This window comes from Plecotus auritus, assembly GCF_963455305.1.
Source record: "Plecotus auritus genome assembly, chromosome: 11".
NCBI classification, from domain to species: Eukaryota; Metazoa; Chordata; class Mammalia; order Chiroptera; family Vespertilionidae; genus Plecotus; species Plecotus auritus.
Window position 1 is genome coordinate 24858469 of NC_137777.1, and position 16619 is coordinate 24875087.

The 16619-nt window shown below is 42.6% G+C and overlaps 1 protein-coding gene across 2 annotated transcripts in view; it reads right to left on the reverse strand.

The window, feature by feature from the left end:
• Window positions 1-11473: 11473 nt before the first annotated feature.
• RAD21 (RAD21 cohesin complex component) overlaps window positions 11474-16619 on the reverse strand; it is a 28881-nt gene continuing 23735 nt past the window's right edge. For both annotated transcript variants that reach the window (XM_080646629.1, XM_080646630.1), the window contains exons 12-14: window positions 15924-16073; window positions 13748-13831; window positions 11474-13127 (exon numbers count right to left, since the gene is read on the reverse strand). In XM_080646629.1, coding sequence (XP_080502755.1) covers window positions 12936-13127; window positions 13748-13831; window positions 15924-16073 — 426 coding nt within the window. In that variant the 3' untranslated portion in view covers window positions 11474-12935. The remainder of the gene's footprint in view (window positions 13128-13747; window positions 13832-15923; window positions 16074-16619) is intronic.

Consider the following 16619-nt stretch of genomic DNA (forward strand, 5'->3'; position numbering starts at 1 on the left):
TTGGGCCATGAGATAGTCAGGTCTGCTTAGAGTTTGCTGACCAAGCTGGTAAACCCGAGGGCCAGATGTTGGGCTAGGGTAGATTTGTGTCATCTTGCGAGGCTGTTCAGCAATCCCTCTGCTTGTACTCTGGTGTTGGTGGCACTGCAGCTTTGTCAACATGCAGGGCCTGCTCAGGGATTCCGTCTTCACATCTGCCTTTCAGAGCTAACCGTACGGACTGGGTTTGTCCTGGGTGGTTTTTGGAGTCATTCCTACACAAATGGTGAATGATTCAAGAGAAACCATGGCCCTTATTACACTCAGATTTGGATTTGTGAAGTCGAAAGACTTGCCTGAGAACTAGGCTTTTTTGATTCTGGTTCCAGCTCGATCGCTTAACTAGATCTATTACTTAGGGCAAGTTACTAAACTTCTTAGGCCCTCGGTGGATTACAGGATAGGTTAGATCAGTGGTCAGCAAACTGCGGCTCGCGAGCCGCCGTGGTTTGCCACTCTGTTGACTAATGAGTTTGCCGACCACTGGGTGAGATTCTGCAGCAGCAGTACATTGACACCGGACTCTCAGTGGCTTAGCACAACACAGGTCTGTCCCCTGCTCCTGCTCGTATTTACCCCAGGTTTATGAGAAGGCGGCTCCTCAGGGATCGGCCTGATGGAGGTTCACCCACCAAAAGCTTCTGGCCCCCCCACCTCCTTAATCACTTGAGCTCCGAGGAAGAGCTGGATGGGGCCAGAAGTTCATCTGGACTGTTCACTGTCTCAGTTCAGAAGAACGTCACTCATTCCTGCTCAGAACCCCTGGGCCAGAATTAGTCACACGGCCTCCCCTAACCTCCACAGAGCCATGAAATGCAGAAGGAGAAATGGAGGATTTATTGACCATTACAGTCTGTGCCACAGTCAGGTTCCACTTCTGTTGAGGAGGTTAGTAATAATAATAGAATTGATCTCCTAGAGATGTTGGGAGGGTGAGATGAAGTAATGCATGTAATGTGCTTAATGTGGAGCCTGGACCATAGGAAGTTTTCTATAAATTCTAGTCAGGATAAATGTATTCTTGTGGTTATTAAGTGGGCAGTACATTGTATTATTATTATTATTATTATTATTATTATTATTACTTGGTTCTCCTAAGAGCAAAAGTGACTGTGCCTAAGCACTTAACCATTTGTCATCTTTGGGCCGTTACAAAGACATTCTGCCCTGCACTTGGGCTCAGGATCACGATAAGGCCATTGCCAAAAGATTCAAGGAAAGTCATCTATGAGGCAGCTGTTGTTCACCCACTACCTTTGGCCACAAATGCCTCTGTCAGCAGCCCGGGAGGAAGGCTGAAGACATTGGCAGCCTCCAGCTCTTTCTCCTAAATGATTTCCCAGGGCACAGTGTTCTTCCTACACATCTTAGGCCTGAAGGGGCAGCTCAGGTTTCCTGGCAGCGAGGCTCACACGTAAACAGCTGGAACCAGGAGGGCTTATAAACACGATCCTAGTCAAAAAGCGGGATTTCTCCGGTCAGATAATGTTTTCCAGCTTTCTCCCCTCTGTTCGGTTTGCTGAGGCATAAAGATCCCACATCATCTCATTAAAACGGAAAGCAGAAAAGGCTGTGGAGAGACCATATTTGTTGGCCAATAGGAATGTAGAGGAGAAATGCTAGGTGGTCCTTGAGCCTAGATTCTGTAGGACAATGGTCAGCAGACTCATTAGTCAACAGAGCCAAATAGCAACAGTACAATGAATGAAATTTCTTTTGAGCGCCAAATTTTTTAAACTTAAACTTCTTCTAACGCCACCTCTTCAAAATAGACTCTCCCAGGCCGTGGTATTTTGTGGGAGAGCCACACTCAAGGGGCCAAAGAGCCGCATGTGGCTTGCGAGCCGCAGTTTGCCGACCACAGCTGTGGGAAGTCCAGCAAGATTGCTTCGCCTGAGGGGGTCCTCCTGTCCTCTGCCTGCTATCTCGGCTTTGCTTCCTTATATTCAGGCTTCCATATCCACCCTGCTCCCTTTGACCTCCACACCTTTGCCTGTGTTACTCTTTCTTCCCTGTTATTCTTCTATACTCCACCAGTGGAATGAAATTCTGCTCCTTCTTCAAGGTCTGGTTCAAATGCCACTCACTCACTGCTTCTTTGAAAACTTTGAAGGTACAATTGCAGGGATTGTGTTTTAATATGCTATTGGCACCGAGCATAGTGTCTGGTATCGAATACATGTTTGCCGAGTTGAAAAACTCCCTCTCTCTTAGTTTTAACCTTTAGGTTGTGTTTATGGAAGCCGTCGACTGTGACAGAGTTTTCAAAAGTTTGGGGAAAGTTGTTTCTGCCCCAGAGTTTCATCAAGAAAAGCTTGAAGTGATGACATTCCCTTAAATTTTAAGTTCATAAAACTTGCATAGTTATCCCAAGAAATCAACCTTACCTGTGAGGAGGCATCTTCCTTGCTGAAACTGACCTTCAGATGAAGGCCTAACATTAGCTTCATGTAAGATGGTATCTCTGCCCTAGCCGGTTTGGCTCAGTGGATAGAGCGTCGGCCTGTGGACTGAAGGGTCCCAGGTTTGATTCTGGTCGGGGGCATGTGCCTTGGTTGTGGGCACATCCCCAGTAGGGAGTGTGCAGGAGGCAGCTGGCTGATGTTTCTCTCTCATCAATGTTTCTAAGTCTCTATTCCTCTCCCTTCCTCTCTGTAAAAATTCAATAAAAGATATTTAAAACAAAAAAGATGGTATCTCTTCTTCCCGGGAAGCTGTGTTATTATTTTAGCTACATTTGTGGAACTTTCCAGAATGCAAAGTATGTGCACATACATGACCTCACCTAGAGCTCACCCTGATCAGGGGCTTGGTGAAGTAGGGGATAACATTTCATATGCAACTGCTATAACCAAGCAAATACGCAGCCTGTTATTTCAGCAGAATCCAGCTGAACACCTTTGGGCTCGGGAAAGAAACGCAGGATTTATTAGCTGATATTATCTTTCAAACAGCACAAAAAAGGTTACATCTTATTTCCTGGAAAGCAGTTCCATACCAAGAATTTATTGTGGGGATTTGGAATCCCAAATCAAATATTCTCTTGTATTTAAGCTCTGAGAGGCTCTCTTCCAAACTGGTCAGTGTATGACTACCTGTATCTGGGCCCTTTGGCTCTTTGTTCTGATTCAATCACCTTTGCTAAGTGGTCTCTAAACCAACCTTACAAGAACAAATCCTGCAGCCTCCAGCCTCCCGCCTCTGCCTTGGGGCTTCTCCATGCAGGTGAGGCAGGAGACCTGTGTGCTGGTCCCAAAAGGGGTGGGTGGTTAATGTCCCATGCAGTAAACCTTTGCGCCCTGGGAGATGGAAGCCGGCAGATAAATTATTCTCCCTTCTTTGTTTTTCAAGACAAGATAATGAGCCTTTAAAAACCATAAGAGCCCTGGTCAGTGTTGCTTAGTGGTTAGAGCATCAACCACTTTGGTAAGTGGTTTGATGCCCAGTCAACGGAAACTACCAGGGTTGCGGTTTGCTCCACACCCTGAATCGGGGTGTTGTGGGAGGCAATGAGTCAATGTGTCTCTCTCCCCCTCTCCCCCTCTTCCCCTCTCCCCCTCTCCTCCTGTCCCTCTCTCCCTCCCTTTCTCCCTCCCTCCCTCCCTCCCTCCCTCCCTTCCACTCTCTGAAAAAGCAATAGAAAAAAAATATCCTCAGGTGAATGTTAATACATCCACACACACACACAAAAAAAAACCCCATAAGAATTCATATTTCACTCTTAAGACCAGTGTTCACAGACACTGGCTTGATGCATTATGTTATTTCCATCATTTAGCCATTCGTGATGCTGAATACAATAAACATTCGTTACAGTCACTCATTGGGTTTAGGAGTCTGAGATTACAGACAAGTCCTCCAAAAGTTCCTAGTCAGGAAGTCCACAGAGGCACAAGTAAGCAAGTAAATTACAGTATCTGTGACGAGTTCCATAAAAGAGGTGAAATAAAACGTTGTGGAAACAGAAAAGATAGGCAGAATAATGTCTCTGGGGCATGGTTATTTTTTGGAGAAGCTTGAACTTATGAGGAATGTCGCTCTAGGAGGGCAGCACCGTGTCTGTTTTGTTCACATCAGTACACCTGGGAGCTGGAATCACGCCTTGCACTCAGATAGCTGTGGCCTGAGCAACAACTAATAGGTAAAGAGTAGGTACCATGGATGGGCCAGACACTATGCTAAGTGCTTTCCTTGCAATGTGTTATTTAATCCTTACAGGAGCCTTATGAGTTTCTGTAGGAGGGAAATAAGACTTAAAGAAGTTATGACATTCACTGTGGCTTCTGGTTAGAGGCAGGGCTGATTCCAAACCCATCGTTCTCTTATTCCATTCCGATGCCTTCTACCACTAGGCCAAACTTCATAAAGAGGATCCGTGGCTGTTTTGATTATTGCTGTTCATGGGGTTATTATTTATCCGTTGGCTCTCTTACCCATTTTCCTAGCACATAGGAGACTGTCAGCAGCTGGGATAATTAGAATGGGAAATGAGAACCCCTTGGCCAGATGCCCTCTGGAAACAACACTGGACCCGTTTGCTCAACTTTGAGAGCTTCATTCTACCCTTGAATCGTATGAGAATTTCCCACTGAACAGCTATGGGCCAACAGAGACCTAATTTGTCATAGAGCATAAATCATAGCTTATCATGGAGGGCTCTTCCACACACCAGCCAGGCCCCCAGATGCTGGCCCAGGGTTCAACATGGCAGCTCCGAGGATGAGGCTAAACTGTGGCATCTGAAGATGTCCTCGGGGACGTGCTCTGCCTCAGAGCCACAAGAATGTTTGTTAAAAATGCAAATTGAGCCCTAGCCAGTTTGGATCACTGGATAGAGTGTTGGCCTGAGGACTGATGGGTCCCATGTTCAATTCTGATCAAAAGCACATGCCTGGGTTGTGGGCTTGATTCCCAGTAGGGGGCATGCAGGAGGCAGCCAATCAGTGATGCTCTCTCATCACTGATGTGTCTATCTCTCTATTCCTCTCTCTTCTCTCTGAAATTAAGAAAAAATATATTTTAAAAAATATATTTAAAAAATAAATAAAATGCAGGTTGCTGGGCCAGATTTCAAATGCCTACTTTCACAGCCTCCCAGAGGACTCTCATATTCATGACATCTGAGAATCACTGCATTGTTCGGCTTCGGGACATTTGAGGGGATAAAACTTTTGTCTTGAGGTTTAACTTTTTCTAGCCCTGCATCTAAGCACAGGTTTCCATTAGGTTGCATGCTTGAAATGTTTCTGTTGAGAAACTAGCTTACAATATTATGGACGCTCCCTTGTTAGTAACTAAACTGCTTTGTCTTGCTGTGTTTAAGATTCTCTCTGGCACTGTAATTCTGCTGTGTCCTGGTGCATTCTGATGTGTCTATCTCATTTGGGACTCTGCCCTTCCTGGACTTTATGTCTGTTTCCAGGTTGGTTTGGTTTGTGAACCTTTGAGAGATTTTTTAGGAAAGTCTATGCAGGGGTCCTCAAACTATGGCCCGCGGGTCCACATGCGGCCCGCCGAGGACATGTATCCAGCCCGCCGGGTGCTGCTGCCTGTTCTGCTTAGCAGCCGACTCGTCCCGGGCCCGCAGTGCGCATAGGAATTTGTTCATAGTTTTTTTTTTAAACCATAGTCCGGCCCTCCAACGGTCTGAGGGACAGTGAACTGGCCCCCTGTTTAAAAAGTTTGAGGACCCCTGCATGAGCCAAGGTCATTTCTATTGAAAAGCCACTGGGTTTGGATGGGCCCACAAGTTGGGTGGGGTGAGGTTTCGGATGGGGTGAACAGTGTTGGCCAGGTAATGGAGACAGATCTGGTGCTCAGCCCGGCTCTGCAGGCTGGGTAGTGGGAGGGCTCAGCAAAGGAACAGCAGTTCCTGCCAGCATCGCTGTCCGGGAGAAAGGTACCCCTCCATCCCTTTCTCTGAAGCCTGGCAATACAGTTTCTGCCCTGTGTCCTGGCGCTTTTTGAGCTGCTGCCCCAGTGCAGGCGCTCAGAGCGAGTGGGTCTAGTCCAGTGAGCAAGTCAGTGCGCAGGTCCTCTCAGAGGAACGCCTGGGACTCCAGCAGCCCTCCGCCCCACTCAGCCACCATCCCTGCCAGTTTGCACAGCCAGAAGTTACGGGGATTTCTCTTCCTGGCTAGGGAGGAAGCTGGCAGTGGGGCTGGGAACCCTTGCTCCTCAGGGGGGATCTTCGCAGCTGAGGTATCTCTCCTGCGTTTTAACCACCACATGTGAGTGTGGAACTAGACAGTTTTGAGTTTCCAGCCCTCTTACTGGTCTCGAACAGTTCGAGGACTGATGTTCAGCTAGACTTCAGGCAGTTCTCAATGGCGGCGGTTCTGTGGTTAGTTGTATTTTTGATATGGTCGTGGGAGGAGGTGAGCAGTGTTCACCTACTCTGCCACCTTACCAGAAACCCCGTTTCATTTTCTTTATCCATTCGTCTGTTGATGGAGACTTAAGTTGTTTTAATATTTTGGCTCTTGTGAAAAATGCTGCAATCAATATGGGAGTGCAGCTATGTCTTCAAGATCCTGTTTTTGTTTCCCTTGAATATATACCTAGAAGTGAGATTATTGAATCATATAGTATTTCTATTTTTATTTCATATATATAAAAATATTTTTATCGATTTCAGAGAGGAAGGGAGATAGAAACATCCTATATAATAAAAGGCTAATATGCAAATTGTCCCCTCGACCGGGAGTTCAACCAGGGGGCAGGGCTGGCCAGCCAACAGCCTGTAGCCCCTTCCCCCTGGTCAGCCCCACCCCCGATCAGCCCCACCACCCCGATTGGGGGTGGAGCCAGCCAACCACCTGCGGCCCCTTCTCCCAGCCAGCCCACCCTGATTAGCCTGATCAGGGTGGGCCGGCCAGACCCCAACTGTGCACAAATTCGTGCACTGGGCCTCTAATCAATAAGAGAGAATCAATAATCGGTTGCCTCCTGCTTGCCCCCTACTGGGGATCGAGCCCACAGCATGTAGGCTGACCAGGAATCAAACTGTGACCTCCTGGTTCATAGGTCAATGCTCAACCATTGAGCCATACCAGCTGGGCTCTATTTTTACTTTTTGAGGAAACTCTATACTGTTTACCTTAGTGTCTGACCAATTCACTTTCCCACCTATGGTGAACAAGAGTTCCCTTTTTCCACATACCTCACCAACACTTCTCTCTTGCCTTTTTGATGATAACCATTCTGACAGGTGTGAGCTGATAGCTCATGATTTTGATTTGCATTTCCTTGATGATGAGAGATGTTGAGTATCTTTTCATGTACCTTTTGGCCATTTGTATATTTTCTTTGGAAAAATGTCTATTTACTCTGCCCGTTTTAAAAATCACATTGTTTGTTTGCTCTTGAGGTGTATGAGTTCTTTATATTAAGCCTGTATCAGACATATGATTGACAAACATTTTCTCCCATTATTTTGAACTTTTTCAGGTAAATCACTTATATTCATTTCATTAGTAATATTTTCCTGAGCTTTTAATTTTTTTTTTTTTTTAATATATTTTATTGATATTTCACAGAGAGGAAGGGAGAGGGATAGAGAGCTAGAAACATCGATGAGAGAGAGACATCGATCAGCTGCCTCCTGCACACCCCCCACTGGGGATGTGCCCGCAACCAAGGTACATGCCCTTGACCGGAATCGAACCCGGGACCCTTCAGTCCACAGGCCGACGCTCTATCCACTGAGCCAAACCGGTTTTGGCGTGAGCTTTTAATTTTTTTCTGTTTCTTCATTTTCCTTTATTCCCAGTGGTGCTTTCTATGCATTAAATAAAAGATCCAGCTCTCAGTCTTGAATTAGTGTTCTTGTGTAGGAGATGAAACTTACTGTAGAACCCTGCCCTTGTATTTTTGTTCTCTCAAACCTCTGGATTGTCCAAGCAGCCCATGTTTAATGGCCCCCAGAGTTGGGGATGTGCCAAGATCTGTGTCCCAAAGGGGAGGATCTCACTCAGCACATAGATTCAGACTGATTGGAAGCCACCCTCAAGAAGCACTGTTGAAAGTATGCAAACATACAGTCCTGAGGGACCAGGTGAAACAAGTTTTCAATCATTTCTTTAAATAAACTTTCTGACTTCTCCTCTCTCTTCCTTTTCCCGGAAGCCCTATAATGGGTATATTGGTTTTCTTTATGGTGTCCCATAGGCCTTTAAATCATTTTTACTGTTTTTTACTCCTTTCATTCAATGAATTCTACTGCCTTGTCCTTGAGTTTGCTGATTCTTTCCCTAGACATAGTTTGTTGAGCCCCTTTATTGAATTTTTCAGTACAGTATTGTATTCTCCTGTTCTGTGATTTGTTTGCTAACTTTTTTTCCCTAATTCTTTAATGAAAATTCTCATGTCGTTCATGCATTGTTTTCCTGGCCTCAGTGAGCATTATATATTATTTTGAACTCTATTAGGTAAATCACTATGTCTCTTTCATTAAGATCTGTTTCTGAATGTTTATCTTGTTCTTTAGTGTATAACTTATTCCTGTTTGACTTTCTGTGTTGGTTTCTTTGCATTAGATGAAACAGCCATGTCTCCCAGTCTTGACAGAGGGGTCTCATGTAGCTGAATCATTCACATCAATAAGCTTGGCCCAAGTTCCTGGTGTCTCTCAAACCTTTGACTGTCCAAGCTGCCTTGTTTTCAGTGCCTCCAGTAGTTGAAGGTGTGTCCAAGTCTGTCAGTGAGTGTCTCAAAGGGAGGATCACAGTCAGGGCCTGATTCAGGCTTGCTGATAGCTGGAACCTCAGGGAGCAGCTGGAAAAGTATGAATTTAGGCCTTCCAAGACAAAGGAGGGAGGTGGGGATTTTGTCTGCTTCCTCTGATAATGGGGCTGGGTCTATAGCAGTGAGGTGTGTGTGCTCGCATGCGCACTCCTGAGCCTGTTAAGAACCTGTTATTTGCTACAGTTCTGTGGGACTTCTGAATGCAAGCCCTCTTGCCTGTCAGTCATGTGACCTGGGAGCCCTTCCCTTAAGCAACAGCCACAAGAGCTGGGTCCCAGATTTGTAGCCAAGCTCTTCAGGGGGATACTGGAGACTTGGCACAAGCTAGAGGGAGAGGGCTGGAGTTCCCTCCCAATGGGGCTGGGTGTGGGCGTTATGGCGGGAGTGACAGACTTTTGTGTTTTGATGTATTTTTTTATTCTCCCAATGTGTAGGAGCCATGCAGCTAGTCTCTGGATTTCTTTCAAAGGAAATTGCTCCATGTATAACTCCATCTGGGGTGTCCATGGGAAGTGGGAGTTCAGGAGCCTTCTGTCATCATCTTTGCAGCCCAGGTAAAAGGAAGATAAGGTACTGACAGGGAGGGAATGTTCAGATTCATGTTCACAACTACTTTTAGTCTCTGTATGCTATTTTGCACCCCACTCTGTCAAATTCATATTCTGAAAACTCCATTTTCTAATAGGAATCCCTTGCTTTAAACATTTTGCACTAGCCACCACTTATCAAGTGCCACTGTTTTAGACACTATTTCATGTAACCTTTACAAGACTGCAAGTTCTGTACCAACAGCTCCAATTTATGGTTGAGTAAATGGAGTCGCAAGGCAACCCTGGTCCATTTAACTGCAAATATATTTACTTCTCACTTGACCTGTCCTTCTCACATCAGATACTGGTGGTAGACTGTTAGGAATCACTTCAAAACACACAGTAAGATACCACAGTGGTGGGAGATCCATTACTTCCTAAACCCTTCCGCCCATGCATCCACTCACCTATTTTGTTCTGGAGATACACCCGTACATATTTCTTAAACCTTCCTGGGTGATTTTAAAGGGCAGCAAGGTTGAGAACCTCTGCTGTACGTGACCTAGCCTGTCATCTTCCATTTTCTATTCAGTGTCTGGTCTTGCATTATCTTGAATATGTCAGGCCTACACATATTTCCCCGTTTTTGCCATACCCATTTCTTTCTTCTGAAACACCCTCCCTTTGTACATCCTTGTTTAACATTCAAGTCTGCACAGAACTTCGCCTTCTAAATGAGGCTTACTCTGACCACCCTATTAGTACTGCAAGCTATCATTCAATTTTGACATGCTTATTGTTCAGAGAGTTTACATTCTATAGCTTGGAGACTAATGAAGGCAGAGAACCTGGCTTGTTTTTGTGCATCCTTAGACTCTAAGCACCTTGCACAGCTTTAGGAGTATTCTCTTAAGATTGTGTGACCTTTAGTGCAACACTAGTCATCTATGGCGAATGAACATTTGAAATGTGGCTAGTCTAAACTGGAGTTGTAAGACACTGGAGATGTGGCAAGTGAAGGAGCCACTCACGAAGATGAGGCATTAGGGGGTCTGAAGGAATAACCAGAATTATTTTAGATGGACTGAGGTGCCATGTCACCCCTCCCTGTGGAGATGTACCCTGGGATTAGAAAGGTTAAGAACTTGACCTGAAAAAAAGTAATCACTGTCATACAAAGGTTAGCTGCTTTTAAAATTCTTTTCATTAGCTCATAGGATTTCACAACTCTTAGAAAGAGTTATGACCTGATTTTCATTTTATCTTAGAAGTAGGCCCAGATAAAGTTTGAGTTTGAGGCTTCAAAATCAAATTAACATGAAAAGCCATTTCCAGACCTCTGGCCCATTGCTCCTTCTACTGCACCCTTTGATAGCTGTTTAAGGATGTCAAGACAGGATTCTGCTCTCCAAGTATCTGTCTAGGCTTTTAAGTCCTAAATCAAACACTTATGGTTCTGCTGTATCTAAAATGAAACCCATTTCATTTTACTTACTATGCTGAGCCATCCTTCAAATCTTAGCAAAAGCCTTTTATCTGAGAATCCTTTCTGGACTCCTCTCAGGAACTTTGGCATACTGTGTTCTAGGCTTCTAACCTTTCCAGATTAGATTTTAATTCTTTACTACTATTCTTTTGCCATAGGTGGTGAGCCCTAAACTAAAATCCTTGGATTTGAAGATAATTGGTACTTAGTAAACAGTTTTTCCTGTTACAAACAGCATCCAAGTCTTAGTTTTCTCAAAGCTCACAGTGTGGGGAGTGAGGCAAGTACTAAGCTTGAATGTAAATTGGGTTTATGCCAGGTTACTGAGTGCCCTGGCTTTCAGTAAATAGGCTTTAAGATGAACTCAGGAAATCCCCAGAACATGCTTCTCAGCTAAATTTGTTTAGGACCCCAAGTATATACACCTATAAGCATGTCATAATTTCTATGTACTTAGGGGTTAACAGGAATATATCTGTGCCCCAAAGGTTCTTCAGCAGCAGCAATTTGTTGGTGTCAGGTCACATGGTTTCAGGTCTTCTGTTCAACTATTCTACTCTTTATATTCAGTCTAAGAAATGTTGAAAAATTCATTTACTATTTGCATGGATAATTATGCCTTACCTTCTGTTGGCCTTGTTTAGATTAATTTCTTTAACCAATACTTCAAAAATTTACAGCTTATAACACAACTTTTATTAGAAAAGTTATACATAACATAGCATCAACTATTTTCAAGAACAATATTAAACCCAATAAAGCAACAAAAACCAGACTAACAAAATGTGTAACAAGAAACTAATGACCTTTCTATAATCAAACATTCAATTATCTACAATGTCTTTTTACAAAGGGAGAAAAATCAATGGTTTACAGGCACATTATATTGAAAATAAAGCTGCAATAGCAATTTTATACAATTACCATTCTCAAGAAAATGAATCATCAAAACAGTGATTAAGCGTTCACAAATTTAAAACATTTCACTTAATTTTTAAATTACTGGGTATACACTGAAGTCTGAGTTTCAAAAGTGATTTTTTTTTTTCCCACAAAAGTGCCACCACTTAAGCTAGAACTCTCAGTGTAATTTTCCCCTAAAAGTTAAGACATTTTGATAATAAGTCACATAATTTCTGGTGCTATCTGGTCTGTTAATTATAAAACCTTTATTGGATTTTTTCTTCACTTAAATTATAGGAAACTGGATACAGGATTTCTGTTGCAAAGCTATTAAAGTTCCAAACACAGAGTGTACAGTGTTGGAAAAAGAGGTCAGTAATAAAACTTATAATAAATATCAGAGAAGCCATTAGTTTTTACAGCATTGTCTGCTGAAAGGTTAAGTCAACCAGGTATATGATTTCCCATCAGTCTTGTCCTTTCAGTTGGCATAGCAATTTCTATTTTCATGATCTGAATACTTCAATATACCTAAACATCTTTTTAAAACTTTGATTTTTAGCTCCTGGAAAATTATAAATGTTTAAATTCATTCTACTCTAAAAGTCTATTTCTGCTCATTTCAGAGCCTCACTAAAACAACAGACTTCAGGATAGTAAGGTTCATTAAAATGATTCATGGAATGCTTTTAAAATAGTCCTATCCTTTTGTAACTGAAGGGGATGAGTTACAACACAATTTCACACACCCCCTTGGTCATAATGGAATTACACTTTACATATCTTGAGGACACTCTGTTTTGGGCACCATCCCAAAGAACAGTGGTTACCAAGAAGATTGCCAGTGTTACTGATGGGAAAAGACAATTTCTAAGATTCACACCTAGTTCAGACATTTTTCCTGACAAGTTGTCCTTTCCAATGCAGTAATGGAGAACAAATATAAAAATCCTGACTTTTGACTGCTATTCAACATTATTGCATGCGCCAATATTGCACACATATATTCTGAACTGTTTAATCTTGGGTGCTTGTTTTCTCCATCAGAACACAATCCATACAAGCAGTTTCCCTTAAAGATGAAACTGATAAATTTAAAATACTGGAAAAAATGAAGAAAAATGCTTTGTACAGACAATCTGAATTTCTTAAAGGGTTTTGTGTGCCCTACACATGGGGGCAATTTTTACACACTAGTGAAATGAACAGTAGCTACAATGCTTCTAAGCTGCTCAAATAATGTGGAACCTTGGTCCAGGTGTTGCGATGATGTCACTGTATGGCTCTTCCTGTGTCAGCTCAATAGCTTGCTGCTTTTTAAGAACCAAGAAACTGTAGAATTTTGCTGCAGCTTGCTTTCTGTTTGTGTTTCGACATAACTCAAGCAAACTGATAGATTCAGCTCCAGTTTTAGCAAGAGCTCGCTGGAAAAAAAAAAAAGGAATTAAAATGAAAGTAATTTGAATAATAACATGCTATTTGGGGATACTGAAAAAAGTATACTGTATATTCTGTTGGAGGCTGGGAAAAGACTGAATAGTAAGAGTGATTATCACATCAATCAAGAAGGTAAAAAGAAAGTTGATCATGGTATATCGAAAATCATAAATCTAAGAAGTATTAAAATGACTCATTTTCTTTGGACATCTAATGTAATATAATAATATCTAGCACTTCTATCTATTTCAACTGATTCCAACTAGCCTCTGAATTTATTTTGGGAAAACATGAGCAACTTCCCTGATATGTCATAGATGCTTAAGATATCTTATCTGATATTTTAAGGCCCAAGGGAAGTGACATCTGACATTACAACAATTTGACAAATTGAATTATTCAGAGATTAAATTTGCTCAACCAAAAATAAGATGACACACAAAGGCGTACCATAAATCACCATCACACTTCTGCTTTGTAAGATTAATCATAGAAAAGTAACAGTTTAAAATATGTAATAGGTATTCTGGTTATAGCATGTAACTTTTTTTTTGAGGGAGTAATGGCACAAGTCTTTCCTGAGGATTCTAAGACTGCCCCGGCATACCTGAAGACCATGAAGCATCTGCTGAGTTCTTTTGTTCCATCTTCTTTCTTCTTGATCCTGATCACCGCCCAAAACATCTTCATCCTGAATGAAGATGACCCCACAAGTAAGCTGATAAAAATCTGCTTCAAAATGAAATTTCTATTTCTGTATTTCCTGAAAGCTCTAAATTAAACTATTTTGACAAATAGAAAATTGTATTTGATCCTGCTGAAAAATCACTTAAATCTAGTGTGAAGTTTGTCTTAAGTTACAAAAGAAAGTCCTCTGTACCTGCAAGCAAACATTTGGCTGAATATGAGATTCTGTACTGGTCTACAAAGATGTGCTCTATACAGCATGGTCCATGGACTATTGCTGGTTATTTGGCCCCTGTTAAGATAAGGAACTTATGCTGAGATCAATAGCATTTATTTTTTGGAGCATGATATTCTAGGTGATTTATAATCTGGCAGACTCCTAATCTCATTGTGGACCAGTACCAGAGAAGAGGCCACAAACTAGCAAAGATAAGTAGTACTAGTACTTAGTCTATATGGTATTTTTAAAAGAAGTGGGCTATGACACATCATATTTTACTTGAGTCTCCTAGCTCCCAGGATAGACTAGAACTATCACCACGTCCCAAAGAGTCAGAAGTGAACAGCTTTACACGTAACAGGAAGCACAGACTTAGCAATGGCACACTCTAGTACATAGGCTAGAGAAGCTCTGTACTTTTAGCTCATAGGCTAAATTTCAGCTTTAAAACAATGTAGTGCTCATTAAATCTTAAGCACTAAGTGCTAATGAAATGTATCCAATCCATAACGTTTAATGCCACCTGGAAGGCATCCTCCTATCTAATAAAGAGGGACTATGCTAATTAACAATCACTCTGTCACAAAGATGGCTGCACCCACAGCTGAGGCCAAGTTCCCATAAGGAGCCTTAACAAGCAATCAGCAGGGACCTGAGGCTATGCCCTCCCCCGCCCCCGTGGGGCTTGAGAGGGGACCTCAAGGTGCTCCCCCCAGCCCAGTGCCAGGCCAGGGGACCTGACTGTGCCCCCCCACCCAGCGGTGCTTGACGGGGTCCTCAAGGTGCGTTTCCCATGCTGGGGCTAGGGGACCTCAGGCCGAACCCCCTGCCCCAGCACCCAGCCAGGGGACCTGAGGCTGCACCCCCTGCCTGGCGGGGCTTGACAGGGGACCTCAAGGTACACCTCCAATGCTGGGTTGTGGGAACTTAGGCCAAGCCCCCCGCCCAGGGGGGACCTGAGGCTGTTCCCCCCTCCTGGGGCTTGACGGGGGAACCTCAGGACACATCCCCCATCCTGGCGCTGGGCCAGGGGACCTGAGGCTATGTTCCCTGCCCGGCGGGGCTTGACAAGGGTGGGACTAGCCAGGTCTGGATCTATCCCAATTGGGGGTGGGGGGGGGGGAGCCCAGCCGGGTCTGGGTCTCACGTGATTTTGAGGCGCATGTGGGTGGGCGGGGACTTGACTCTGGGTTCCATGGTGAGCCCCAGACTGACAGGAGGAAGGTTTTCATATACATTTTACTAATTTTCTTTCATCTCTGACACTTCTATCATAGAGAAAGGGCAAATAGCAATATTAAATTTATTTCCTCTAATTAATCCCCTTTTAATGTGCATGAATTTCATGCACCGGGCCACTAGTTTAAAATAAAGGTCTAAATAAAGTTCTTGAGGTCAAATATTTTAACGGAAAAAGAAATCCATTCCTAAAGCATCTCTATACTTTTTGAAAAATAAGTCATTCTAGCCTTCACTCAATCTAAAGTCACACCCTACTCCAGTCTAATAAAAACAAAACACACATGAAAAATGTTTGGTTATCTGATTTCCAGGCCAAAGGTAATAGTAATAGTAAGAACTGACTATTGACCATAAGACAATAAAAGCAGCTACAAGCAATTTAGTTGTGAAGCAAAAAAACCAGTGAAGGGCAGTCCCATGTCCTTCAAAAGCCAATGAGTTATAGCAGAGCATACAATTTGATGTTCTTAATGATGAGCTAGATCACTAAACATTTGGTTTAAAATCTGCTTATGTTTAAACATGTTTTCATCACTCTGATGCTCAACATCAATGAACCTAATCTCTAATATGAAAATTAAAAAAGCTGGTAGATTTTTGCTAAAGGTGGAATGGGATTTTTTCAGAATATTACCTCCTCCTCTTCCTCCTCTTCTTTCTCCTTCTCTTTCTCCTTTTCTTTTTCCGGGAGAAGCTCTAACTCTGGAATTAATTGACAGATATTTGGAGGCTCTTCTGGGGGCAGTTCTACAGGAGGTATTTCCATCTGCTCTACTTGCTGAGGCTTAAAAACAATAAAAATAAGGCAATTTAAGATGCACATTTTAAGGGTGGCTTCTTTTAAATTTGCTCAAGTTTTCAAAATGGAAAGACTAGGGCAATATTGCATACTTCCTCACAACCAAAAATTGATTATACAGGGTGGGAGCAAAAGTAAGCTTGCAGCTATTCATATGGAAAAGAATACAAAAATAAACTTTTCACAGACAAGTAAAGCTTCAACATTAAAGGATCTATTTCTTTTGTAAACTACAATACTTTATCTTATTATACTAGAATGAAAGTGTTTTTTACACTTTTTAGGAGTAAAAAACTTCCACAAGTCTATGGTTTTTCTTATTTGCAAATTTCTCACATAAATGGTAAACATCCTCAAAACTTTCTATAGCAAACATCCTCAAAACTTTCTATAGCATCATTTTAGAAAAAAACACACAAAACAGAACTTAATTCAGGGCAGTACAGAAACCCTTCAATTAGCCTGCTACTATCACCATTACTGCACACAATGGCTTTAAGGCTATCCAACTAACTTGGGCTCTAAAAAAAA